Genomic DNA, 27,130 nt, shown 5'->3' with positions numbered 1-27,130 from the left:
TAGCGGGGGTGGCGCCTGCCCTGGCCAGCTGTCTCCTTGCTGGCCCTCATCTGACCCCATCTGGACAGCTCAACTCAAGCCTGAAGGGGCGGAAGGCCCAGAGCAGCCTGGCACCCCGGGTGGGGGTGGGGACCACCCCCAGGGCCTGGAGCCGCCCACTCGACTTACTCTTGATACCCAGTTCCCGCTCAACAGAATTTCCTCCCTGCTCACTGGGGCTCCAGACTGCCAGGATAGTCCTTCAGGGTTCCCTGGGTGGGCCCAGGATCGGCCAGGCCTGAGGTGGATCCAAGTCATCTCCAGACTCTAGGGCCTTCGCCCCGAGGGGTCATTGTACCCACCCTGCCTAACCTGCACCCCAGGCCCGCTAAGCCGTGAGCCTAGATCCTACGCCCCATGGGGAAGGGGCGGGGGAGCAGGTGGGGCCCACTAGGGCAGGGGCGGCGGGCTGGGGAGGAAAAGAGGACCCACAAGGAAGGAGGGACGAAATGGGAGAGAGACGGGCGGAGGGGAGAAGGGAAGCGAGTCCCCGCCGACAGAGGAGACTCCCGGTCATCACACCGGCCGTGGGAGGGGGTCCCGGGCGGAGCAGCAGAGAAGGAGGCGAGGAGGCGGCAGAGACACAGGGAGGGGGAGAGGCCAATGGGAGAGACAGAGGCGGAGACAGAAAACAGAAAGAGGTGAAGCCGACGCTGAGAGATGGAGTCGGAGACGCGACCGACACAGAGACACAGGGAGGGCATGGTGGGGAGAAGCAGAGGAAAGATGAGACGAAGGCGGAATGGAGTGAGGGAAAGACCGAGGCGTGGACGCGGAGATGGGTTGTCCAACAGACAGAGGGAGGAAAGGTTGGAGAGAGGGGACCAGCCGCGGATGAGACAGACACACAGACAGCGGGACGGAGACAGCCCAAGGCAAGGCAGGCAGGCGCGGCAGAGACAACCAGACAGGCTGTTGCAGGACAGACAAGAGCCGGAGAGACACAGAGGCCGTCGGAAGACTGGAAGCAATGGGGTGAGGGGAGCTGGGCAGGGTCCCAAGGTGGGGGGAGGCAGAGCCCGGGGCTGGCTGGGATGGGGTACTGGCATTCAGGGCTCGGGGGGTACGGGGCTGGGACAGAGCTGAGGAGAGCCACGCCCCTGCCCGAGGGAAGAGGAGAGGGAGGAGGCATCTCAGATGCTCCGCCATCTGGGCGTGCCTCAGCTTATGGTCAGGACCGCCCTCGCTTACCGGAGGAAGGAGGGAACTGCCCTTGGGCAAGGCCGAAGCAGGCCCTGGGAGTCTGGGAGATTTATCTGCGGCCTCTGGGGCCAGCTGCCTGGACCTGCCTCAAGGGCAGCAGGCTGGAGCCAACGTTGGGGCCTGGAGGGCCTAAGTCCCCACACCTTCCCATGGATGAGCCCCACTCACCAGGAGAGGCTCCTGCCCTGCCCTTGGTCCCCGCCCCCACCACCACCACTGCCTCCTCTCGCTCACCCTGCCCCCGCCTCTGCCTTCTCCCTCCCATTGTAGCTTCTTAGGGAAGGAGGGCTAGCAAGACCCACTCAGGGCAGCCTCGTGGGACAGGGTCCTGGATGTTTCTGAAGGGACAGGGTGGATGGGACCAGCGTCCCAGCAGGAGCCTTGGCAGGAGGCAGCTCCAGGGATGTGTCAGCACAGGTCATTCTAGGGATGCCTTGTGTTCCTGGGACCCATCTGACACCCACACTCCGGCCCCACCCAGATCCCAGCAGCTGTAGCCCTGCAGAGACGGACATGGGGAGCAGCTTCAGACGGGGTCTGAGTTCCAAGTGCTGGGAGGTCACGGGCAGGACCGCGTCACCCAGGGGCCAACCCTCCAGTCTGTATTGGCCCAGTGAGGACACCCCACCTTCCAGCACTGGGTGGCCCTGAGGCACCAGGTGGAAAGGAGGCGATCCCACCACCCCAGACTCATCCCAACCCGCTGGGGTGGGCAGCGCTGGGGACGCAGCGGGGCTGCCCAGCAGTGCCTCCAAGCTGAGCTCCGTCCTTGGCCCCGATCACCCTGTGCCCAGGTACTCCCGGAGAAGGCAGCAGGAACCATACGGTACCCCTGGGTCTTGTGCCGGCTCATTCTTTCTCTGCCCAGAATCCCAGGGTGGGAGAAAACAGACTCTGAGCCCCCTCCCCGTGCTGGGCCAGCCCCTGCTCTGGCTGTGCATGTGGGGTGCTGGCAGAGTAGGCAGCTGACTGAGGCCTGATTCCGTCCCCCCTATGAAGGCAGCCCTCTTTCCCCTCAACCCAGGAACCCCGGCCTCCCAGTAGGTGACCCAACCTAAGTCAGATTCCCTTCCAGGCCCGGCTCCTGGCCCATCCAAATGCGTGAGCCATAGAGCCCCTAGGTCCACCCATCCCTGCCCCGCTCTGCATCGGTCACCCCAAGGAGGCCTCTGGGGAAGGACTCCAAGGCTGAGCCGCCCTGGGAGGTGAGAGTCTGACTTTGGATGCTGAGCGGCTGACACTCAATCCCATCGGAACTGGGCATTTCCCAACACAGGCAGGCAGAGAACCCGGACACCCCCAAACTCGTAGGGACCGGCCAATCCAGGCACACAGCTGTCACTCGGTGGGGATGAGACCGTCCCCATGGCAGGTGCAAGGAGGCCTCAAGGCCCTCAGCCCAGGAGATGGAGCCTCTGGGGCTGGGATTCCCCAGGGTCTGTGTGCTGTCCCCAGATACTTACCCATCTGGAAGTCCCCGCTGCCCAGGTCGCCACTGCCCACAGCGTCTACAAGCAGAAGAAAGACTTTTTCAGCAACAACTAATCTTCGTTGAGTACCTACTGGCTGTCAGGCGTGGCTCTGCGCACCCAGTACATGGTGGGGAAGATCATGAAAACATAGCTGTTGGGACTTCCCTGGTGGTCCAGGGGTTAAGACTGGGTGCTTCTAATGCAGGGAACTCAGGTTCGATCCCTGGGCGGGGAACTGAGATCCCACAGGCCATGCGGCTTGGCATAAAAAGCAAAAGTGAAAGTTGCTCAGTTGTATCCAACTCTTTGTGACCCTGTGGGCTATACAGTCCGTGGAATTCTCCAGGCCAGAATACTGGAGTGGGGAGCCTTTCCCTTCTCCAGGGGATCTTCCCAACCCAGGGATCGAAGCCAGGTCTCCCGCATTGCAGGCGGATTCTTTACCAGCTGAGCCACCAGGGAAGCCTGACATGAAATAAAACACAGCTGTAGTCTCCCCTCCACACCTAGGCAGGGCTGCCTGTAAAAACTGTAGGAAGCCTCCATTAATGACGGTGTGGTCCAGGCTGGATGGAGTGGGCGGGGCCAAGTCAGACCCGCCTCTAGGTGAGGATGGGAGGAAGTGGAGTAGGGGGGTCTCAGGGGCCGTAACCACCCTCTACTGTGCATTGCCCACCACCTTCCCCTTAAGTCTAGCTTATCCTGGGCTGTGCGGAGAAGCAGCCACCAGCCTGGGGTCACACAGGCGTCAGTGAGGGGTCCTGGGCTCACTGGGACCAGGGCTCAGGCTGCACACAGCTCTTAGCCCATTTCTTTTTTCCCTAAATTTTTTTTTTAATTGAAGTATAGTTGCTGTACAATATCATACAGTTTACAGGTATACAATACAGTGATTCAGAATTTTGGGGGGAGGGTTGATGCGTGTGTGCTGCAAGATCTCAGCTCCCTGACCAGGGGCTGAACCCAGGCCCTAGCAGCGAAAGCGCCCAACCACTGAACCGCTGGGGAATTCCTATAATTCGAAAGTTTCAAAGGTTATACTCCATTACAGTTCTTATAAGATAGTGGCTATATCTCATGTGGTACAGTCTATCCTTGCAGCTTACTTTATATCTAATAGTTTGCGCCTTTTACTCTCCTGCCCTTATATTGCCTCTGCCCCTTTCCCCACACCCACTGGTAACCACTAGTTCGTCCTCCACATCTGTGAGCCCGTTTCTTTTTTGCTGGATTCACTAGTTGTATATTTTAGACTCCACAGACAATTGATATCATACGGTATCTGCCTTTCTCCAGCTGACTTATTCCACTTAGCACAACGCCCTCCAACTCCGTCCATGTTGCCACAAAGGGCGAAATGTCATTTTCATCTAACTGCTAAACAGCACTCCATTGCCTATATGCACCCTATTTTCTTTATCCAGGCATCTGCTGACGGACACTTAGGTTGCTTCCCTATCTTTCTTAGTCCATCTCTAGAGGGGCCACCTTGGGCAAGTATCTTGCGGCCTCCTTTAGGACCGCTGGGAAGTGCCCAAACTCCACCCTGACCCCCTCCACTCCCGGCCACCAGAACGGCCTGCTCACCTCCGGAGGCCTCATCAGCCAGGAAGTCCTCGTCATCAGAAAGGTCTGAGTAGCTCCAGCCAGCCCGGCCAGCTGTGACTGTTTCTGCATCTTCTGGCAGGGACAAGCCGTCGTACGCCCTCAGCCCGTGGGTCACCTGTGGGACACCACCCAAACAACTGTGTCAAACTCTCCAATTCCTGCCAAGCCCGGGGCCCCTCTTCTCAAAGGGGGACCCAGAGTCCCACCCCAAGGCCCTCCAGTGGTCAAGTCAGAAGTGATTTGGCAAAGACAGTCAGGCTGAGGCTATACCACTGTTTTTGACTCAGTTTCCCCAAATCTCATTAGCCACTGAATAAATCCTCAAATAAACAAACAGTGAACTTCTACTTTTTTTTTCTTTCTTTCTTTTGTGGCCACACTGCGTGGCCTGCAGGATCCTAGTTCCTTGACGAGGGATCAAACCTGAGCCCCCAGCAGTGGACGCACAGAGTGCTAGCCACTGGACCACCAGAGAAGTCCTGACAATACCCTTAAAACCGCTTTGGTAAGTGACAGCTCCTCTTCCCTCGGGAGAAGGCAAGTGATATCCAGGACACGAGTTAGGGGGCCGGGAGACGCAGGCAGGTAGAGGGTGGCCGGGGCTGGTGCAGACGAGGGGTGTGGGCAAGTGACAGGGCGGCCAGGGTTCAGCACAAATGGGAGACAGAAGCAGAGATGGAGGGGGAGTCAACCGAAGCTGCGGTCTCCAACAGCGCCTCCCCCCACCACCCCCGCCCCAGCCATCTTGGCCACTTGTCTATGCCTCAGCCTGGCCTCTGAGTCTCCAGGCCACAGGGGACACATTCCAGCCACGTTGGAGATCAGCTCTGGCACTCGTGGCCACACTGACCGGCTCATCTGTGCGCCCAGGGGCGGGGGTGGAGCCCAGCAGCTGGGCTGAAAGGGGGCAGGTCACCATGGTGTCAACTCCACGTGACCTCCGGTGGCGCTGAGCCCAGCACGAGCTGCAGCTCAGTTCAACACAGGGGCGGCTTGGACCCTGCACCCAGCAGGCCGGCGCAGAAGGGCCCCAGCGGCTGTGACCCCTGTTTCTCAGGGGTGGGTGTGGGCAGTGAAGGCCTCTTTCCCCTTAGACAATATCGTGTGTATGTGTGTGTGCACACTGAGTTCTCAGTTGTGTCCGACCCTTTGCAATCCCATGGACTATATAGCCCACCAGGCTCCTCTGTGCATGGAAATTTCCAGGCAAGAATACTGGAGTGGGTAGCCATTCCCTTCTCCAGCGGATCTTCCTGACCCAGGGATCGAACCCACATTTCCTGTACTGGCGGGTGGATTCTTTACCACTGCGCCACCTGGGAAGCCCCTAGACCAGACTGAGGTGTTTCCAAAGGAGTTTTACAAGATAACGGAGAGGAAAATAAACCGAGCGGAGCCTAAGGGAACCGCGGTGTCTCCAAGCACAAGAGCGCACGGGTCCACACGTCCAGTTCCAGATGGCCTGGCATGAGTGTCTTGGCCTCAGCCCTATCTGAGGAGCCCAGCCCAGCCAGAAGGAAATAGGCTCCCTTGTGAAAACCAAACCCAGCCCTCACTGGCTAGACAAGGAGAGACACCCAAGGAGAAGGAAAAAACCACACGGTCAGTCCCTCTCCTTCACACCGACCACGTCCCTGGAGCCTCTGGCCTTTTCTCACGCTGGTCCCTCTGCTGGAATGCCGTTCTTGTTTATCTGGCTAACTCCCATCCATCCTCCGAAACGCAGCTAAACACCACCACCTCCTCTAACTACTCAGTCACAAACCAGAACACACTCCGATAGGCCTGGAAACAGGGATGAATCTCAAACACTTTGTGCTGAGCGAAAGAAGGCAGAGAAAACACTATACTGTACGATTCCATTTCAACGAAACTCCGGCGGGGATCAGCCTAACCTATAATGACAGCCAGGAAGGGGCACAGGAGACCTTTTGGGATAACGGTCCCCTGGGTATATAACCAATAGGTCTCCTTCCTGTTACTGAACTGCACACTTAAAATGGGTATGCTTTATTGCACGTACTTTATACCCCAATAAAGATGACTCAAAAGAAACTCTCTTCTGGGAGGACTAGTTATGACTCCTCTGCCCCCAGGCTGGGTTCTGGACCGTCTGGGGCTCACCGTGGAATGGCTGTACCTGCACTGGAATGACAGCACCTTGAAAGCAGGGACTGTGATGAGCTCATCTCTGCTTTCTCAGCAGCCCGTGTTCAATAAGTGCTTGAATGAATGGACAAAAGTGTCATCACCTATTCATTCCAGCTGCTTCCTGAGCATTACTTTGCTCTGAAGGTACCACTCAGCCCCGGGCAGTCTGTATGTATCTCCCTCCTTGGGTTATCTTTGTTTTGGCAGTGCCACCAAGCCTTGTGGAAGGTCTGCACTGCCCATGTCTATCCCCTGCTATAGTCTTAAGCCCCTTCCCCTCACAATCCGTGGGCAAATTCCTCCTCTCGTTCCTTCTCTCCCTTCCCTCTCCCTTTGGTCAAATGCCCATTCCTGCCCTGGGTGGCCAGTGGACTTCTGGGCCATGCCCATGAGGTCTGCATCCAGGAATAAGCTTTAGAACCTCCAGGAGCTGGTGAGAAATAGATTCCTGGGCTCTTCCTCAGAGACACTGAGTCATCTCCCTACCCCAGGTGGGAGGGTTAATGTCATGCCTGCTCAGGCATTCTGACACTCACTGGTTAAGAACCACAAGACCAGTCCAACATCAGAAGTCCTCCCTTCTCTCCTGGTTAGGGGTAGAGAACAATGTTCCCTACCCCTCGGGTGGGTCCTACGCAGGCCCTGATTGGCCTAAGGGGAGTGTGAGGCTAGGGCTGGTGCAGAGGCACTGACTCTGGGTAGAGGAGGCTAGCGGAGCAGGATCCTCCCCAGCTGGGGAGGCCTCTCTTTGCATCACTGCCAGCCCTCCCCCTCCCACATGCAAACAAGGCCGTGGATGGCACACCTGGGGCACAGAGATTCCTGGCACCCCAGAGATACCAGGCCACTGTCTGGAAAAGAAAACCCTGGTGGTAAGCAAGGTCCAGGGCTTTTTTGCAGGGAGGGAGAGGCCACTGGGGCTTGGGACTGGACAGGAAATAGCAACACGAGATTCATCTTGGAAAAAATGTTGGGAACACACATCTGCAGTGAGAGGGGAGAATCCAGAACATGTCGGGCCCTGGACCGGAGCCCCCTCCACCCCAGGGAGCCTGGGGAATGGGCTCGTCCCATGCCAGCTTGCCCCACTTGCAGCCCCTACCCCACAGTCTAAGGCTTTGGGGTCAGATAAGGGCCTGCAGCAACGGACAAGCCAGCAAAAGCAGAGACTTCACTTGTGAAAAGCTGAAGAACAAGAGGTTTTAGCAGCTGTATTTCACATCTGGAAAGGGAGATGCTGCCAGACCGGAAAGAAGCTTCCAGAAAGAGACCCAGAGTCTGAGACTTGATCACTGAAGGGAATTTGGATTCAGACCTGGAAAGTTCGGAGTCTACGTGGGGAATAAAAAGAACCAACATTCACTGAGCACTTCCTACGCGACAGGCACTCAAAGGATTCTGTAGGTGTTAGCCCAGGTTAGGGGTCAGGCAGCCCCACTGTAGAGACGGGGGCATGTGAGCAGAGTCAGGAACGTGGGCAGAGCTGGGATTTGAACCCGGCTGGTCTGGCTCCAACATCTAAGCCCTTACTCTGTGCCACACCTCCTCTGTAGCCAAGGCTGGGGAGGGAGCGAACCCACTGAAGTCACTGAGAGTCACTCCCACAAAGCCTCTCAACCACACTGCAATTCACAGTTTACAGAGCATTTCCTTGGCCGCAGAGTCACTTGACCCTGACAGTGACCCCCTGAGAGGGACGAACTGGTGTGAATGGCCCCCACTGGCTGGCAGGCTTAGACCCAGGACCTCGGAACGCCCTACCCCAGCCCCTGCTTCCCAGGAAAGGAGGTGGGGCTGCAGCTGGGCCTCCAGGCCAGCCGTGAGGGCAGAAGCAGCAGGCAGAGCCAAGAGGTTGGCTGGCCTCCATCCCCAACGGGATCAGCTCCCAGGGACGCCAGAACTGGCAGCAGCCTGGACGCATACAGTGGGTGCTTAAGGTCCCAACAAGGGCCGCCAGTGGCTGCAAGGTCACAGGCAGAAATAGAGCCCAGGTTTCCTGCCCCCAAGCCTGTCTCCGGCTGGAGGGAGCCCTGCTTCCTCCCAGAGGAACCCAGCAATTCAGGCGGGCATTGCAGCCGGATGGCGGGGCCTGAGAGGAGGGGTCCAGAGGGCAGACCTGGGACAGAGAGGAAGGAGTCAAGCAGAGAGGGGGATTTTCCAGACTCTGCAGGCGAGGGGAAGGTGTGTGGGGGGGGGGGGGGGGCGGGGGCAGCTGACTCATACCGGCCGAGGACTATTCTGGAGGGCTGAGAACAACTTCACGGGGGGGAAGCTGTGGGCAAGGTGCACCCCCCAATGGCCAGGCACTGGCTGAACACAGGCAGGGTGAGACCAGACAGGTGGAGCATCCAACAGGCAGAGGACTTCTGGGAGACCACCACCCCCAGAGGCAGGCCCCACAGTGCAGATGCGGTCACACATGGAGCTCCAGGTCCAAGTCCCTCAAAGGCCCCGGGGGACAGGGGACAAAGGCTGGGCCTTCCTCTCCTGGCCTGGGTGAGGATGCCAACCAAGGGAGGGAGCCAAGGATGTCTGGGAAGGGTGCGGAGTGAAAGGCCAAGCCGTGGCAGAGGGGTACCGAAGGCAGAGGTTTGCGGCGCCAGGGGAGGTCCTGATACAGATAGAGGATATAAGGTGTGGGGGTTTAAAAAGGAGTTTTAAAGTGAGGACTATGGATCTCTCAGAGGTCACGTGTATAGAAGGGTTTCTGGTGCTGCTAAAATCCAAGCGGTAGGAAGCTGGTGGGACAGAGATGACAGTAAGAACGGTCATTGTCCACTGAGGGCTTTCTTGGTGTTAGGCCTTGTCCTAAACGCTGCCTGTACCACCTCAGTTAATCTTCACAGCAACTCAGGGTTTGGCGGTGGAGGGGGCGGGGTTGGGGGGAGCGGTGGCTGGCATTACGGGGCTCCTACCCCTCATCTGTGATAAGAGAAATCCGAGGAGCTCTGAAACCCAAGAGTGGGATTATTTTTCCTTTTTAATAAGTTTGTAGCAAGCTCTTTTGGTGTCGAGTCCTGACCTAAATCGACATGAAGCTATGAAGAGCTTATTTACTCCACACAGGGTGAGCAGTCACAGGTTTTGCTGCAGCAACAGTCATGTGCTGTATGGGGTATTGTCCCAAACTCTACTGAGGATACCACACCCCAGCTGAACCACTCTATGTTACCTTTCTCGAGTTCAGAGACTTCTGAATTCCAAGACATGGCTGACCTCGTGGGTCTTGATTAAGAGACTGTGAACGTACAACTGTTATTTCCATTTTGCAGATGAGGAAACTGAGGCTCAGAAAGGGTCATCTGTGTAAACGGGATCAAGCAAGTAAGGCCCTCTGCCTGGTACCTTGTATACAGTAAGTGCTCAATAAGCAATAGAATTAACATCATTCAGGGGGTACAAGGTAGAGGTGAAGAGCTGAGAGGTGATCGGGGATGCACAGGAGTGGGGATGTGGGCTCAGGCGTAGGGTCACCTTCAGGTCTGGGATGAAGGGAGGCGTCTGGCTCCTCTGCCCAGGCCCTGGGCTGGCTAGCTGGGCAGAGCCTGGCTGAGCAGGAAGCTTGCTTTGAGGGTTCAAGTTGCCTGCTTGTTCTGAGGCTGACTCTGGGAGGACTGGTGAGGGGGAACTTCTCCAGCGACATTCCTCACAGGTCTTGGGCAGCCAGCCCACCTCCCACCCCCTCTCTCCGTGGTCCAGGCTGGGGCTGAGCCCTCCACCACCACCTCTCCCCCCACAGCTGGGCAGGAAGGTCTGAGCACCACAGTCCCCAGGGAGCCTGCAGCCGCCCAGGGCAAGGCTCCAGGCATCTGGGCTGGAGTGAGCTCACTCCATCAAAATCCAGAGACAGTGGAGGGGTGGGGGACAAACGAGCCACCGCCTGCCCACCTGCCTTCTGCCAGCACAGATTCTGTCCCCTCCCCCATCTACAGCTGAGGGACCAGTAAATGCTGTCCCCTAATCCCCCCTCGAATCTCCAGCGAAGGCCCCGAACTCAGACAAGGTCCCTCTCCCATTCTGCTATGATGCGGGCTCCCTGGGAACCCCATCATGCAAGCACCGCCCCCACATACACACTCTGCTACAACCCTGGCCCCGGACGCAGGGGCCAAGGTGCCATGCCCCACCCCCAGGCCACCGGGTACCCTGTCCCCGGGCAGTAGACGGCCAAAGGGAAGGAATCTGTCAGGGCAGCAGTTTGTTGTGCAAACTGCCAGGGGCGGGAGGGCCCGACACAAAGGCCAAAAGGCCTTTAATCCCCTGGCAGGCTGAGAGGGGCGCCGGGCCGGAAAGGAGGTGGCCGCAGCCTCCTCGGGCATGCCTGCACCGCCCGTGCCACGTGGGAGCCCTGCCAGCTTCCCACACTCGGGCTCCCAAGGCAGCAGGACTTTCGCCAGCCAGGTGGCCAGGAAGAACACCGACGCGCCAAGTGAGGAGAGTGGCCTCCGCTCATTAAGTGCTTTCCCGTGCAGGAGCTGAGGGAAGGTCTATACAAGGCTTATTGCAAACCCACAACCTCATAAGCAAGACATGGGCAGCTCCCCCACTTCAATAAGGAAAGAGACTCAGAGAGGTGAAGTCACTTGCCCAAAGTCACATAGCTCAGGCAACAGAAATCCAGGTTGAAAGCAGGGCCCCTGTGCTAGCTCAGAGGCACAGCTGCCAGCAGGCCTTTCCCTCTGACCCCTGCCCTCGGTACCATGGTGGCCGGGGACCTAGAAAGGCAGCATTCCAGCCAGGGCCCCAAAGGAGCCCTGGGGCCCGGTCAGCGCCTTCGACAGAGGCCAGGGCAGGGGAAGCTGGTGCCTGCGGCTTCTCACTCCAGCCCTGCCCTGAACTTGAACTCGCCGTGTGGCCTTGCACAAGCCCTCTGACACCCTTCCCGTTTAGTAAACCGCAGCCATCTCAGTCAGTGTGAACGAATGTCTCGATCACTGGTGCATCTTCAAACCAGACAACACAGTTACCATCTGCTGGTTGAGTGGCACGGTGAATGGATGAATGAATGAGCAACCTTGCCCAACAAGCCTGAGGGAGGAATCAGCCCATCGGACAAAAGAAAGCAAAGTTTAGAAAGAGAGAGTGAGGGGTCTTCCCTGGTGGTCCAACGGTAAAGAATCCACCTCCCAGCGCCGGGGGTGAGGGTTTGATCCCTGGTCAGGAAGCTAAATGCCTGGTGACCATAAAGACCAAAACACAAAACAGAAGCAATATTGTAACGAATTCAACAAAGACTTTAAAAACGGTCCACATCCAAAGAAGAGCGAAAAAGGGAAAGCAAGGACTTGCCCAGGAAGACACAGCTGGCATGCACCAGGATGGTCACCGGGCCTCAGGCTTCCCCGTTGGCAAAACCTCACCAGAGGGAAGGAGGGGACTGAGTCTCACACCCTGAAATCCATCCTCGGGCACCTTGCCCCGGGTGACAAGCCCTCCAGGTCTCAGCTCTATCTGTGATAAAAACGGGAGCAAGAACCGGCTTTGCTTCTCTCCTTCCAGGGCTGCTGGGGGGCACAAGCAGGAGGGGTGACCTGCTTGGGGAAGTGTGGCCGAAGGCCTCGTATCTGTCTGGCCCTTTTCCAAGTGGACCTGACCTGGGCTCTGCCTTGAGGGCCCCTGTAGCGTAGCTGGGGTGGGCGCCCAAAAGAACCTGAGAATGCCACAGCGGAACAAGAACATTCTATCCCTGAGTCTCAGGGAGAGGCGACCGGCGGGGTGGAGAGGGTGGGCACCCCCGACTCCAGGCCCCCTCGGTCACTTTCTAGCTGGGTGGCCTCAGCTTCCTCCTCTGCTAAAAAAAAAAAAAGAAAAAGAATCACCCATCAGAGCTGCCTCCTAAGGTTCAGTTCAAGTCACTCTGACCTCTACCTGCTGAGCACCGACTGGGTGCTGACCCTGAGGAGAACAGGAGGAAGCAGATGGCCTCGGAGCTCTGTGACAACACAGTAGAGGAGGCCTCTGCAGAGGAAGGAAGGGGGCTGGGGAGAGCCCAGAGGAGGGTCCCCCCACGGAAGCTGGGGCGGGGCGGGGGAGGAACTGGGGAGGGTTTCCCAGGGGAAATGACAGTTCAGCTGGGCTTGAAGGTGATCGTGCCTAAGCAGGAAGGAGAAGGGACAGAGCGTGCACCGGGTGGAAGAAAGGTGGGCTGAGGGCCCGGAAGACGTTTGGTACAGTGGGACACGGTGAGCCAGGCGGCAGAGGATCCCGGAGACCAGCCTGAGATGGGCCTTTCCACCTAAAGGGCAGCACCTCCATATGCGCTGTTGTCACAGGGCGGGTCGCGGAGCCTAATTCTCCCGGTTCCCCCCGGAGTCCCCACTCCCTCCTCCTGCTACTCCACCCCGAGTCCACTTTCCCCCTGGTGCTGAGTGCGCTCCCCATCATTTACAAGGAGGCAGCTGGAAGCTACCGGGAAACGTCCCCGCCTCCCTGAGTGCCAGGTGGGGCCAGAGCAGGAGGAGTGGCCAAACAGGAGCAGGTTCCGGGCTGGGCGGCCCAGCAAGAAGGTCCCCAGGGGCTGAATGCCGTCCACCAAGCTTCTGCTGCTGCCAGCTGCGCCTGTGGTGTCCACGTGCCTGCCTGCTGCCCATGGCCCAGCTCAGTCCTCAGATTCCCTGGCTCCTGGGTGGCCCTGCTGCCACGGACACTGAGGCATCTGTGGGTCTCCAAAGCCACACCAAGCGGGGTGGGCATGCCCATGCCTTCCGGGGCCACAACCCACAGCCTTCATGAATGAAGTTCATAGCACAGTTCCAGACCTATGGAAGCATGGGGGAAGTGCTGCACGCATTTTTGATGAAATGAGATGCCACTAATAAACGATGAACCTGAACCGACTAGGTTGGGCCTTTTCACGGCTCTCGACTCATCAAAAGTGAAAGAAAGTGAAAGTGTTAGCCACTCGGTTGTGCTTGACTCTTTGCAACTTCATAGACTATGTAGCCCACCAGACTCCTCTGTCCTTGGGATTTCCCAGGCAAGAATACTGGAGAGGGTCGCCATTTCCTTCTCCAAGGGATGTTCTCAACCCAAGGGTCAAACCTGGGTCTCCTGCACTGCAGGCAGACCCTTTACCCTCTGAGACACCATGGAAGCCCAAGAATTAGGCGGGGTTGAGAAGCCGTGATTATGGCCAACCAGGTCCTGTGTGACCCACCCACACACACATGTACACTTATACACATCTCTGCATCTCACCTCCTACTGGGCCCTCCCCACTCTCTGCCACATCTGTCTCAACAGTTCTCAGACGCACCAAGCACCCTCCTGCCTCAGGACCTTTGCGTTTGCTATGTCCCCTGCCTGGGAACCATCCTCAAGTATATACTCTCCTCTTCCTCTGGTTTTGCTCAAGCATCACCTTTAGAGAGACCCACCCTGACTATACCCCGGGTCCAGAATCCATCACAGTTGGCTGTCACTCCCTTTACCCTGCTTCAGAGCACCTCACCACCTCAACTGTACATACACGTACATGTTGACCATCTGTCTCCCCCAACAGAACATCAGTTAGCTCCATGAAGGCAGGGAATCTGTCTATTTTGTTCAATGCTGAATCCCCAGCCCCTAAAAGTGCCCGGCATACAATAGATGCTCAATAATTCTGTTAAATTAATGAATGAATGGGATTTACAAATCAAGAGGCAGGCTTAGAAAGGTGACTTGCCCATGGCCATAGAGTTGGAAGAGCCAAGACTTTGAAGGCAGGCCTCTGGTTCCGGAGTAGGAACTCTGTTCCACCTGAGCCCTCCCTCCTCCTGCCCTCTCTGATGCCCGGAGCTTTCCAGCCAGGAGACCCATCTCTGGGGGGACAAGAAGCTACCCATGGTCACCGGGGAGAGACCTGCCCGCTGCCCAGACCAGCATCCCAGGGAATCGGCGGGTCTCAGAGGGAAGCGGGCCCCCAGCTTCGGCTCCAGGGCCTTGCGCAAGGCAGCCAGGGAGCCAGGCCTCGGTGACTCCATTCCTGCTTGCTCCCGTGGGCATCGGCAACAGGAAAAAACAGGCTGGAACAGGGAGCCCAACAGCTGCGGCCAGAAAGGCCGGCTCCCCCCACCTCCCCCAGGGCTTTCCTCATCTGTTTCCTGGAAGAGGGAACGTGTTGGGGGGTGGGGGGCGGGCAGGCAGGGCCGAGCCCAGGGTTGAAGACAGGCCTGTGAGCAACAGAGCTGGAAATGAGAGGAAGGGCCCCTTCTTTCTGAAGGACCCCAGCCCCTCTCTTTATGACTAACGTCCATTCCAGCACACACTAATTCTAGACAGGAATAGGTATGGGGGAAGGTCGTGCAAAGACCTCTGGGAAAGGCTGGCTATACAAAGCTTCGCTGGTTCCTAAAGTCCTAAAGGTTCGCAAACACCAGGATGAGAAAAGGGGCCGTAGTGGGAGGGGAGCAACTGCTGAGTGTTTCTCAGACTTGCTTAGTTTGGAACCCTTTCTCATGCAGATGTGATGGGACTATCACAGAGCACACTTTGGGAATACCCACCCCAAACATTCTCCTTTCCCTCAGCTTAGCTGCCAACTAGCTCTGCCCAAGGGAGGCTTCCGAGGTAAGCTGTAAGCCACCACAGGGGTTTCAAAAAGGGGGCTCCTGAAGACAGAGAAGCCCCAAGGCCCCATGAGGTGTGCTGACAAAGGAAACGCAGAGGTGACCACTGGCTGGTGGCCGGAGGATACGAGAAAATCCAAACAGGAGCGGCCCTTTCCCGCCCTGGCCACCAGCTGCCCTCTCAGAGGACGAATCCCTCAGAGGGGACAAGGAGGGTGGCCCAGCACCTGATCACGGCCAGTGGCCTAGGACCAAGGAGAAGGTCCCAGGTTCCTACTCCCGGAGATAAACGGAGCTGAGCGTTCAAGGGAGGGCCCAGCCGCTGAGTGCAGAGATGGGGTTGGGGGATTGCTGGGGGCAAGGGGAGGTGGGAGGGGCTGGGGGTCTGCCAGGCAGCAGGCAGGCCGAGAGGGATGCAGAGTGGATTTCCAGCTCACCGCACTGTCTCGGGCAAGCCCCTTCCCTCTCTGGGCCCCAGGCTCCCTTCTCAAATGAGGCAGCAAGGCCTAGATCGCTAGTTTTCCGGTCTCTCCTGACCAGACTCAGGGGCCCCTTTAGAGACTGGGTGAGGCTTTGGTGGGGGACAGGGACAATGCTCACCTCAATAAATAACAAATCCACCTTTTCCCATTTTTATATCCTAACCTCCTACCTAATACTGTCTGGGGCAGTCCCTGATTAGCTGTATACAAGTCACTTCACCTCTCTGGGTTTCCTCCTCTCTAAAATGAGTATGATCGCTTATATTGAGTATCTACCTCCATAGGGTTGTTGCAAAAATTAAATAAAAGCGCAAAATGCTACATATGGTACTAGCACATGGTGAAGGCTCTGTGTTATTTATAAAATAACAACAAATTCTATAAAATTTATAAAAATAGAACAGTATTTAATCAAAATACTATTATTTTGCCCAGGAGGTGCTAGGTGCTTAGTCACTTCAGTCGTGTCCGACTCTTTGCGACCCTGTGGACTTTAGACTCCCAGGCTCCTCTGTCCATGGGATTTCCCAGGCAAGAATACTGGAGTGGGCTGCCATTTCCTTCTCCACTGGGGTCTCCCCAACCCAGGGATCTAACCCATATCATGGCAACCCACTCCAGTATTCTTGCCTGGAGACTCCCCATAGACAGAGAAGCCTGGCAGGCTACTATCCCTAGGGTCACAAAGAGTCAGACATGACTGAAGCGACTTAGCCTGCAGCATACCACTATTATTTTGATAGAAACAAGGGTTTCACTGCTTCATAATAAGTTTAAAAGTTTTCAGCTTAGATGATCCCAAACGTTCCTTCTGGCTTTGTCATTTTATGACATCGAGATCCTGAAATGTTAGGATTTCTAAAATTCTGGACTGTGACTCCCCCCAGCACAGAGGGCGGGGCTCGCGCAGAGAATTACAAAGTCAGAACCAGTCAGAAGGCACAGACTTCAGGGAACTGACCAGCAAAGGGTTACCATCTTCATTATCATCGTTTCTCTGTTTATACCTCGCCCATCACGCTGTTCCAGAAAGACTCAAAGCAGCTTGCAAAGATGTAAACAGGACAGCAAGAGAAACATCAGCTCAACGTGCATAAGAAAAACCTGGGTGCAGCAGACAGGGCCTGGACGGGAGTGAGTGAAGAGCGAGAAAGCAGGCGCTCATTTCTGGACGTCTGGGAAAGTGACAACGGATTTGGTTCTCAGTTTTCCAGCGGCCAGTGGGAAGAAGGAAATCGGACCAGTCCTTGGATTCCGCGTCCCAGGGTCTGAAAACAAACCTGTTGCTTAGAAGAAGCACGACTATTCCAGACACTGAGACCACGAGTGCCCCGAGCGTAAAGGTTCATCTGTCATCTGGCACCCTTCTTTGCCCTTGATGGTGGGACCAGCATCCACTGACCACAACTCTTTGAGGCTGAGGCCAGGGGCAGAGGCTATAGTGATCAAAGATTTGAGAGGCTGGAACGGAGGTCCAGGGAGTACCCCCAGCATCCTCAGTCTGGGCAGGATTACCCATCATCCCTCCCCATCCCTGAACACAGCCAGTGCCCAAAATAGCCAGAGCAGGGGAGGGTGCCAGGAGGCCCGGACAGGGGACCCGGCTAGGCCCGCCCACAGCGGAGGGGCCCCGTGGGCCAAAGCACACACATCCCTGGGGCACAAAGGAGCACCTTCATTTGGGCACCCAGCCCTCTCTGGGAGTCCCCCACCGGCCAGGCTCCCCCCTGGCTGCACGTTGCTCACGCAAGAGTCCAGGCAGCTGCTCCACCCTTTCCACAAGGCAGGCCTTCCCGCAGGAGCCAAGTGGAAAACTCTGCAGAAACACCACCCGCACCATATAGGGAAGTGCTCGAGGACCTCCTCCTGCTCCCCCACCTCCAAGATCAGCCTCCCTTCAGGAGTCTCCTGGACTCCCCCAGGTGCAGGCCAAGACAATAGGGGCTATTCTGGGCTGCATGGGGGTATTTTTACAGCTCTGGCTGGGCCTCATTCCTGGGGAACGAGAGGCCGTGACCTCCTCAAGACCTTCCTGAAATTGTTGCTGCTCAGACTGTGGTGGCTGGGTCCCAACCTTAAGGCCCCGAGGGTGCCCTACAAGTGCTTCCTCGGAGGGCCACTGCCTAAGCCCCTTGGAAGAGCTGGGTCCTGGCCTCTGGTCAGCTACTGATCTTCTCAGTCTGCCCTTTCTGCATTTTTGCAGTTTTCTCATCTGCAAAATGTGGGTAATACCACCAGTACGTGTAAAGGTACCTGGAGGATTCTGTGGTTAAAAGGAAGTTGTGTCTCCCAGCTACCATGTGGGGGAGAAGGTAAGCAGAGTGGGAATCTTTTCTGCTTTGTTACTGCTCTCTTTTTCCTAGCACCTGGCACACAGTAGGTGCCAAATAAATATTTATTGGCTGATATAAATATTTATGGAATGTGTCTGGAACCCCTACAGAACCACCCACGGTGCTAAATACACAGGTGGCTGATACTCTTTGGTGATAATACTGCCAGATCTCATTTTGGGCACTTGGCCCATGCCAGGCCTTATGCTAAGTACTTTACATTGATTATCTCATTTAATCTGCCAAACACTCCCAAGCAGTAGGTACTATTATTGTTTTACAAGCAAGAAAATGTGAGTTCTACTCCAAGTGGTTCACAAGCTGGCCTGGGGTCCTAAAACTACGAAGCAGCCAAGCTGGGACTCAAGCCCAGGAACCCTGAGGTCTCTAGCATCCTGCACAAAAGCACTCCCCGCCCACTCCAAAAGGCAGCAAAGTTAGCACTGAGCTGGGAGCCAGGAGGCTGAGTGCAGCTATTCAGTAGCTGTGTGGCTTCGAGCAAGTCTCTTAGCCTCTCTGGGATTGTTTTCTTTTCCACGAAAATAGGAGCATTTATTTTGACCCCTTTGTGTCGTTGATGAAATCAAAGAAATTCAGGGAAGTGAACGCGTCCCCCAGGTCAGCCCCTCCCCAGGGTCATCAGCCATGGAGGACGGTGGGAAGATGTCTGGGAGAGGGCGGGGGTGCCCAGTACTGGCTCTGGAACAAAGCTCAGCAGTTGCCGACAACAGCTGGTAAGAGCTCTGGGCCTGGCCCAGCAGGGAGAGAGGGACAAGCTGAGAGGTCACCTCTGGCCCTCCTCTGTCACCCTTCCCTGCTGACAGCTGCTGGGGCCTCGGGGCCAAGGGCCCCGCAAGCAGGAGGGGTGGGAGCCGGCCGGCTGGGGTCATCTCAGTTCCCCTGTGGCCAACGGCTTGAATCCCAGGGTGCCTGGCCCCCACTGCTCCCACTGGCCAGGACGCAGGCCTGGCTGTCCCACCCCGTAGCCCTTTCCCCAGTTGCCAGGGGAAGTCTGGGCTGAGGGTGGAGGGGCTGGAGCAAAGGTCTGTGGGTTGAACAAGTCTTGCTTGGAGCCGGGGCTGCCCTAGAGACCCTGGCGGGATGGGGATGGGAGGGGCTGGCTAGGAAGGGGGTCCGAGGAGAGGTCTCGTGGTTTTCTTGGCGACTGGCCGGGGTTGCAGGCCCTTCGGGGAGCCTTCTTGGAGCCTGTAAGCTCAGCCTTGCCCGGCTGCACCCCAGGCCCCTCTCGGCCCCCTCAGATCCACTCCCAGCTCAGTGCCAAGCCCTTCCAGTCTGCTGCAGCCCACGTGGCTCTTGTTCCTCTGAACTCCTGCACACCCATAATTACCGCTGACCATATTTTCCGAAGCAAACAGGGAGCACATTTTAGCAAAGGATCCTTGGGCCACTTCCGGGAGTCAGAGGCAGCCTGGGAGATGTAGTTTGGATTTCAAATTCTAGGACATGTTCACGGTGTTTCAGAAAGACTAATTTTTTTTTTTTTTTTGGCCCACTGCACATCATGTAGGATCTTAGTTCCCCAGCCGTGGATTGAACCCACATCTCCTGTGGTGGAAGCTCAGAGTCTTAACCACTGGACTGCCAGGGAAGTCCCTGGCAAGACTATTTTTGTATTATTCGATTCATAAATCAAAGCTATCCTAGGAAATGTGTGCTGGCCACAGGCCACCTCACACCACTTAGAGATGACTGGACACCCCCAGCCTGGCAATTTCCTACCTGTGCAGCCCTGAGCAAGTCACTTGACCTCTCTGAGCTTCTGATGCCTCATCTGTAAAACGGGAATAAAAAGGGCTGCCTCACAAGCCTGCTGTGAAGACTCGGCAGGACAACCCTAGAGCTTAACCCAGAGTCAGGCGTTTAACCAGGTACCAAGTGTCAACTTCTTGCCTTTCTGCCCCTCCCTAGTCCTACCCATCCAAGATCTTACACGCCAAGAGTGAGCGCCTCAGAACCCCAGAGAGAATGACTTCTGTTCTGCTCCCTCACAGGCAAGGTAGGGCTCAAGGAAGAAGAAAGTAGAAAGAGAAGTTGCTCAGTCGTGTCTGACTCTTTGCGACCCCATGGACTGTAGCCCGCCAGGCTCCTCTGTCTATGGGATTCTCCAGGCAAGAATACTGGAGTGGGCTGCCATTTCCTTCTCCGGCGGATCTTCCCGACCCAGGGATTGAATCCGGGTTCACCACACTGCAGGCAGACTCTTTCCCATCTGAGCCACCAGGGAAGGGCTCAAGGAAACCTACCCACAAAAGGCTCCAGCGGAGCCCTGGGTCCTGGGTTGTCACGGATCACCGAGCCCAACAGGCTCACTGATCAGAGGGGGAAACCGACGCCCAGAGAGGGAAGGGAAGCCCATCAAGGAGGCCCCGCCGGTGCTAGAGAGGCCGGAGCTCACACCACCTTGCTGGACCGCACCTGGGTGACGTCACCTCGGCGGTGGCGTTACAAGGAGCAGCTGGATTCTACGCATGTAGAGTTCTGAGAGTGGTGCCGGGTAACTCAGAGAGGACGTGGCAGCTTGAAGAAGAGAGGAAGAACCCTCCCTGCAAGTTGATGGCCGAGGCAGACTCAGGACCCAGGCGTCCTGGCTCCTAACACGGGGATCTTTCATTACCCATGATGGCCCCTCCCCGAGGCTGGGGTCCAGGTCCCACAGATGAGGACTCTGGGAAGGCGGTGACAGGCGGGGTCTTTGTGGTGGGGTGATCAAGGCCTGAGACCCCCGTCTCAACCCCTGGGACTAAGAACTGGCCCCTCCGGCCCATCCCAAGCCCCAGGCAGACAGGCCCAGCAGAGGAAATGCAAGACAGGCTGGCAAGCCAGGGGGTGTGTGTCCTTGGCAGGGAGAATTCACCTCCCAGGGACTTGGGTTACCGGGTTACCGGAAATGATAAATCTCCCGCTGCCTGCCACCTCCGACCAGGAATGTCGGCTGCCCGGGGCGGGAGGAACATCCTGTCCACCAGCCCTCGGACGCCCAGAGACAGCCAGGACCTGGCCCACTGTGCTCCCAGCCCCACCCCTGGGGCCTCGGCTTGGGCTCTGGGGCTCCCCAGACAGAGGGCACCTGTCATTCTGGGATAGTTTTAACTGACCAATCACAGGAGGAGAAGAGAGGGCTGGACGGGGGACCCCCAAAACATTGAGAACCATCCCTAAACCTGATCCATGCAATCCTGTCAAACATGGATTTTGGGCCCCAAGCTTAGATGAAGGCGCTGATGTTGTTAACCCAAAGTAGGAGGTGGCACAATGTAAGCTCTGGGTTAGGGTTAACCTGGTCAGAGGCCCAGCTCTGCTGCGTGCCAGCTGGGAGGCTTTGGGTAATGGACTGCAGCACCTCTCACCCCTCATCTCTGATATGGAAGTGACAAGGCCGTGGTGGGAACCCTGCGGCTTTCTCAGAGCTCAGCTGTGACAGTCAGCACAGGGGGGGCCTGGCACACAGCAAAGGTCCAACAAAGAGGGGCCAACGGGTGTCAGGAAGGAAGAAGGAGGGACGAGAACTAAAAATTGTCACGAGAGCAGGTACTGTGAGCCAAGCATGTTCTCTGCCCTTATGGAGCGGCTGGATCATAAACTAGCGCTCGTTAAACAGTGAAAGTACTGGAAGGGAAAATCTAGCAGGGTGAGGGGGCCAGGGAGTGGCTGGGTGGAGGCTGCAGGTCATCGGGGAAGGTGGCCTGCATGTGTGAAGGGAGCTGGTGCATGCGTGCACGGAAGAAGAGCTCTCTGAGCACAGGGAGCAGCAGCTGTCAAGTCCCTTTCAAATGTCCTGGAAACACTCAGGAGGCCAGTTACCTAATCCTCATGATTGCCCTGCGAGTGAGGTGTGATTATCCCCATTCCCCAGAGAAGGAACAGGAGACTCAGAGAGGCGTGCCAAGATCACAGGAGGAGTAAGCGGCAGAACTAGAATTCCAAGCCTCCTTCTCAGCAAAGAGGCCAGGGGTTACTGCCCTCGAAGCTCCATGGGGAGGAACAGAGCAGGAGAAAGGAATGCACGCTGTTCAGTCGAAGACTGGACCCCTCCAGACTGGTCGTGGATCTCAAAGAGGTTTCATCTCCTGCCAGGGGCCCCCCTGTCCGCAGCACTCATGGACCGGTGATGCCTGTTCGTCCACCTCCCAGCTGATGAGGGAGCGGGCAAAAGAAGGCCAAGGGGGAGAGGACGATGCTGGGAGGTGACTTTGCAGTCTTCTGGGCACCTCTGATCCCAAGCTCCTCCCCAGAGGTGTGAATGCTGCGTACAGACCTCGACTGCCCAGAGAGACGCTCCTCCAGAGTGTGCCCCCTGCCTATGCCTGCCCGGCCTTGTCCCCACTCAGCCCCCAGGACCCAGCCCATGAAGAGCTCCTGGTGTCCTGGACCAGGCAGAGGCCCAGGACGGGCCTTGGTAACCGGGGGTGCCAAAGCAGGCCAGCCCTCGCGGGCACCAGGCCAGACCCCGAGGCCCAGCCAAGTGCAAACAGCATGCTTGGCGCCCAGATACAGGCGCGTTAGAGCAGGCAGGCTGCCCACTGCCCCCGTCACAACAAACTATCATCTCCGCCCTGCTCGAGGGGCCCAGGCAGCCGGCACCTCCGCTGGGAGCTGGGGACTGCAGGGGAGGCCTCCTCCCTCCACCCACCCCGGCCATGGGCAGTGGGAACCTCCGAGGCCGGACGCGGAGCGGCCAGAGGCCAGCAGCTCAACAGGGCGCTAAGCAGAGGGGAGTGGGTGGGAAATTGAGTGGGGAAGGGTGGGCTGGATGGAGCCAAGTCACGAACTTTCCAGCATGACGTGCGAAGTCGGGCAAGGGAGAGTGAGACCTCCCCAGCGCCAAGGAGAAGGTGGAGACGGCAGTGTGGCAAGAGGCACAATCCTGTCTGCCTCCATCAGGGGCCCCAGGGGTCTCCCAAGCCTCCACTGTCTGGGGCTTCCAAAGAGGCAACAGTGATTCCTTCCTGCCACAAGCCACCTGGTGGCTACTGAGTACCTGCAATGTACTGGTGTACTGAGAAACTGGTGTCACTGAAAAACTTTGATTTGCTTTAATTGAGCCTTAAATTTAGGGCCACCTAAATTTGGCCACCTGATGTGAAGAACTGACTCATTGGAAAAGACCCTGATGCTGGGAAAGATTGAAGGCAGGAGGAGAAGGGGACGACAGAGGATGAAATGGTTGGATGGCATCACTGACTTAATGGATGTGAGTGATCCAGGAGTGGGTGATGGACAGGGAAGCCTGGCGTGCTGCAGTCCATGGGGTCACAAAGAGTCGGACACGACTGAGCGACTGCACTGAACTGAAATTTAGGGACTTCCCCGGTGGTCCAGTGGTTAACAGTCTGCCTTGCAATGCAGGGGGCACAGGTTCGATCCCTGGTCAGGGAACTAAGATCACACCTGCTGCGGAGCAACTAAGCTCACATGCCACAACTAGAGGGTCCATGTGCTGCAACGAAAGATCCCGCAGGACACAACGGAGATCTCGCGGTCGCAACTAAGATTCAACACAGCCAGATAAATGAATATCTTATATTAAAAAAAAATCTTCAACAGTTACACGTGACTGGCGATCACCATATCGGGCAGTAGAGATTTACATCACCAATCCTTAAACCAAGCCTGAAGGGAGGGTGGTTTTCATTTGGCACAGGAGGAAACTGAGGCTTGCCTAAAACCACACAGCGGGTGAGCTGCACAGAAGAAATCAGAACCCAGGCCTGGCCCCTCCATTGTGCTCCCATCCAGGGTCATTGTCAACCCTGGCACAGACTTACGGAAATCATATGTGCGTGGGCGATAAGGCTGCCCAGTTAATCAAGACATCAGTCTCTTGCTTTTGGCCCGAATTCTGTCAGCTGCACCGGTTATCACACGCTGACCAGACGGAGCATTTATAAAAGTCTTTGATTTCTCGACATAAAGAAAAGGCAGAATGACGATGGAATAATCTCGGTGGTTGAGGAGCCAAGTCTTTGAGAATGCTGGGAATCTCCAGGGACATACAGCTGGGCTTGGCCTTCCCACTTCATCGGCCCAGACCTCACGCAGCCCCCCAAGGCTCCTGAGACCTGGACGACACTCTCACACAGCACGTCTTCCTGCCTCTGAGCCTCTACGTATGCTGTTCCCTCCTCTCAGAATGCTGTTCCTCTGTCTCCCAATCTAAGCTGCTCATCCATCCTTCAAGGCCTGGCTTAACTACCACCTCCACTCTGAAGTCTTCCTGGACCCCCCACAAAGACATCTTTCTCCCGCATACATCTGTAGGACTTAATTTCTACCTCTTAGAGGGCTAGAGATTTGGTCTTAATTATAGCCACTTGAGTAAATGGTTCTACTCTCTTGTTAGAACCAAAGTTCTTTGGGGATAAACACCAGGTTGAGTTTCTCCCACCATGTTTATATATGATAAACTATATATGTGTGTGTATATATATATATATATATATATTTAACCCTTAGACACTTCCCAATACCAAGCAGAGGCTAGTGGATAATAAACAATATTTACTAACTTGAATTGAATAAGTGGCTTAGGCTTCCCTAGTGGCTCAGATGGTAAAGAATCTACTTGCCAAAGCAGAAGACCCAGGTTCGACCCCTGGGTCAGGAAGATCTGCTGGAGATGGAAATGACTACCCACTCCAGTATTCTTGCCTAGGAAGCCCCATACAGAGGAGCCTGGCGGGCTACAGTCAATGGGGCCGCAAAGAGGTGGACACAACTTAGCAACTAAACAGTAACAACAACATAGTGGGTTAGAAATTTGGGGGCTCAGTTTCTTATGGCTCTGCCCTAATCTGTGCTCCTGACAGGCAAGTCCCTTCCTTGCTCTGGATCTCAGTTTGTACAACTGTAAAATGGGGGCAACGAGAGTGCTCACCTTTGGGAGAGTATTATACCTATCTGATGAAAAGTATGCGCCAGACACTTGACCAATATTTTCTGCTTAACAACCCCATGATATGGGTAATGCCATCGATATCACTCTCCCTATTTTATGGAGGAAACTGAAAGCGAAATTAGACAGATAACAGAGCGATGCAAGTCAGGTGCTTAGCACAGCACGTGGCACGTGGTAACTGCTAAACTGTACTTCCCTGCTGGTCCAGGGGTTAAGAATCTGCCTGCCAACCACGGGTTCCATCCCTGGTCCGGGAAGATCCCACGTGCCGCGAAGCAACTAAACCAGTGTGCCACAACTAAACCCGTGTGCCGCAACTACTGAGCCCGTGCTCTAGAGTTTGTGCTCCACAAGGAGAGAAGCCCCTGCAATGAGAAGCCCATCTACACAGCTAGAGAGCAGCCCTTGCTTGCCGCAACCAGGGGATAACTGCACAGCAGTGAAGACCCAGCACAGCCAACGACAAGTTAATTAATTTAGAAAAAAGGAAAGTGTAGCAATGCTTTTCCACCCACTGTGTAATGGAGGCTCTAAAGAATTGGGAGAAATTTAAGATATTTTCCCAGGGCTGGGAAGTTGGTGATGGACAAACTCCGGGAGTTGGTGATGGACAGGGAGGCCTGGCGTGCCGCAGTCCATGGGGTCGCAGAGTCCGACATGACTGAGCGACTGAACTGAACTGAACTGGGTGCATAGATGTTCCTCCAAATATTTGCTGCTAGACTGACTCAGTCCCAAAAGTACCAGTGATAGAAGGGGTGACCCTAACCAGGCCCAGGGAAGCTCTTATTCTAACCCCCTTGCTCCCCAATCTGCCAGGCAGTGGCCACAGATACAGCAGAGAACCCTTCCCTGCTCTCGCCTTCCTCCGAGGACGGGAAATGTGGAGTGACCCTGAGGAGATGGCTCAGGGCGAGCAGAGCTGACCCCATGGGTGAACGGACTGAGTCTCAAAGGCGGGGGATGCTCCTGGCATTTTCCAGTCCTTCTAAGAGCTTGGACACCCCATTCCTCTCCCCAGGCCCAGTCCAGACCAACAGAAGGGAAGGGGGAGAATAGAAAGAGAATCCATACTCATAGAGTTTCTACGTTGGACATCTCTCCCAGTTTCCACAACTGTCAAACGAGAACTCCTACATCATGGGGGTGGTTTTCAAGTTAAAATGAGACAATGCATGTCAAATGGAACTTCTTCCGTCTTTAACATGCAGGGGACTCAGCAGGGGATCTTGTTAGTGTACAGATTCGGGTTCAGTAGTCTATAGGCCATACCACCCTGAGCGTGCCCGATCTCGTCCAATCTCAGGTTCATTAGGCTTGGGTGGGGCCTGAGACTCTGCATTCCCAACAAGCTCCCAGGTGAGGCCCAAGCCGCTGGGGCGTGGGCCACCCTCTGGGTCACGTGGACCACAAGGGGACTAGAACAGCACTTTGCACACAACAATCCTCAAAGAAAGCTAGCTGTACTTTTCTTTTAAAGATGTATTCCCTAGGGGATTGGGGCCATAATTTCACCCCGAGGACACTGAGGTCCAGTGAGGTTGAGACATGGCCAACCACAGAAGACCTGGGCTCCAGGCAGAAGTAGGATTCAAGATCCATCCTTCCCATGCATCACACCACCCCAAGCCCCCCCTACCCCCGCCTCAGGGGCAGCGAGAGAGAGACCTGGGGTGAGGACACACCCGCCCTGGCCCTCCGCCCCGTGGCCAGCCCCTGGTGGGCCAGCCAGGCCTCTGGACATAAGCCCAGGCTCCCCCTAGAGAGGCCTTGGGCCATCGCCTCTACTGCCCCGGCGGCAGCTTCCAGCAGCCTCCCCCTCCATCGCCTTATAAAGCGCCCCGCGCTGCTCTTTTCCAAGCTGCAGTTTCATTTTATATGGAGTGAACCAACTGCGCTCTCCCTGCAGCCGCGGCCTGACTGCTTCACACATTCCTCCTGGAGCAACATTACCTAATTTAACCATAGTCCCTGCTCTCCACCGCTCAAAATAGCAGCTGCCAGTGGGGGAAAATGCCCCAATGTTATCAAAATAAACAATTCTCCCTCCTCCCCCACTCTGGGCCGGCGCCAGCCTCGGGACCCAGCCCAGGGAGGAGGGAGGGCTGGGAGGGCCGAGGCGGGCCTGGACAGACGCCCCCTTCTCCGCATCCTTCCAGCCCGCTCATGGATGTTCCTTGGACACTCTCTCATGTGTGTTCCCGGGAGCTCCCCATTCCTTTCCCTGGCCCAAAGCCGCCAAATGTTGCCCTGGTTACCCAAGACTGGGATTCAACTTTCACTTTTTCCTAATAATAAAAACTATAGTCAGAAGGATTGCGATCATTCTTCCCCAGGTATTCATTATGAGCCCAATACTTCCCACGCCTTGGCCCAC

At 56.2% G+C, this 27,130-nt stretch overlaps 1 protein-coding gene across 6 annotated transcripts in view; it reads right to left on the bottom strand.

The window, feature by feature from the left end:
• The window catches only part of HSPG2 (heparan sulfate proteoglycan 2), a 110,842-nt gene that overhangs the window by 70,494 nt on the left and 13,218 nt on the right, over positions 1 to 27,130 (bottom strand). For all 6 annotated transcript variants that reach the window (XM_069575033.1, XM_069575034.1, XM_069575036.1 and 3 more), the window contains exons 2-3: positions 4,302 to 4,437; positions 2,706 to 2,750 (exon numbers count right to left, since the gene is read on the bottom strand). In XM_069575033.1, coding sequence (XP_069431134.1) covers positions 2,706 to 2,750; positions 4,302 to 4,437 — 181 coding nt within the window. The remainder of the gene's footprint in view (positions 1 to 2,705; positions 2,751 to 4,301; positions 4,438 to 27,130) is intronic.

Source organism: Ovis canadensis, chromosome 2, assembly GCF_042477335.2.
Source record: "Ovis canadensis isolate MfBH-ARS-UI-01 breed Bighorn chromosome 2, ARS-UI_OviCan_v2, whole genome shotgun sequence".
Taxonomy (NCBI): Eukaryota; Metazoa; Chordata; class Mammalia; order Artiodactyla; family Bovidae; genus Ovis; species Ovis canadensis.
This window is presented reverse-complemented; position numbering and strand designations above follow the sequence as displayed.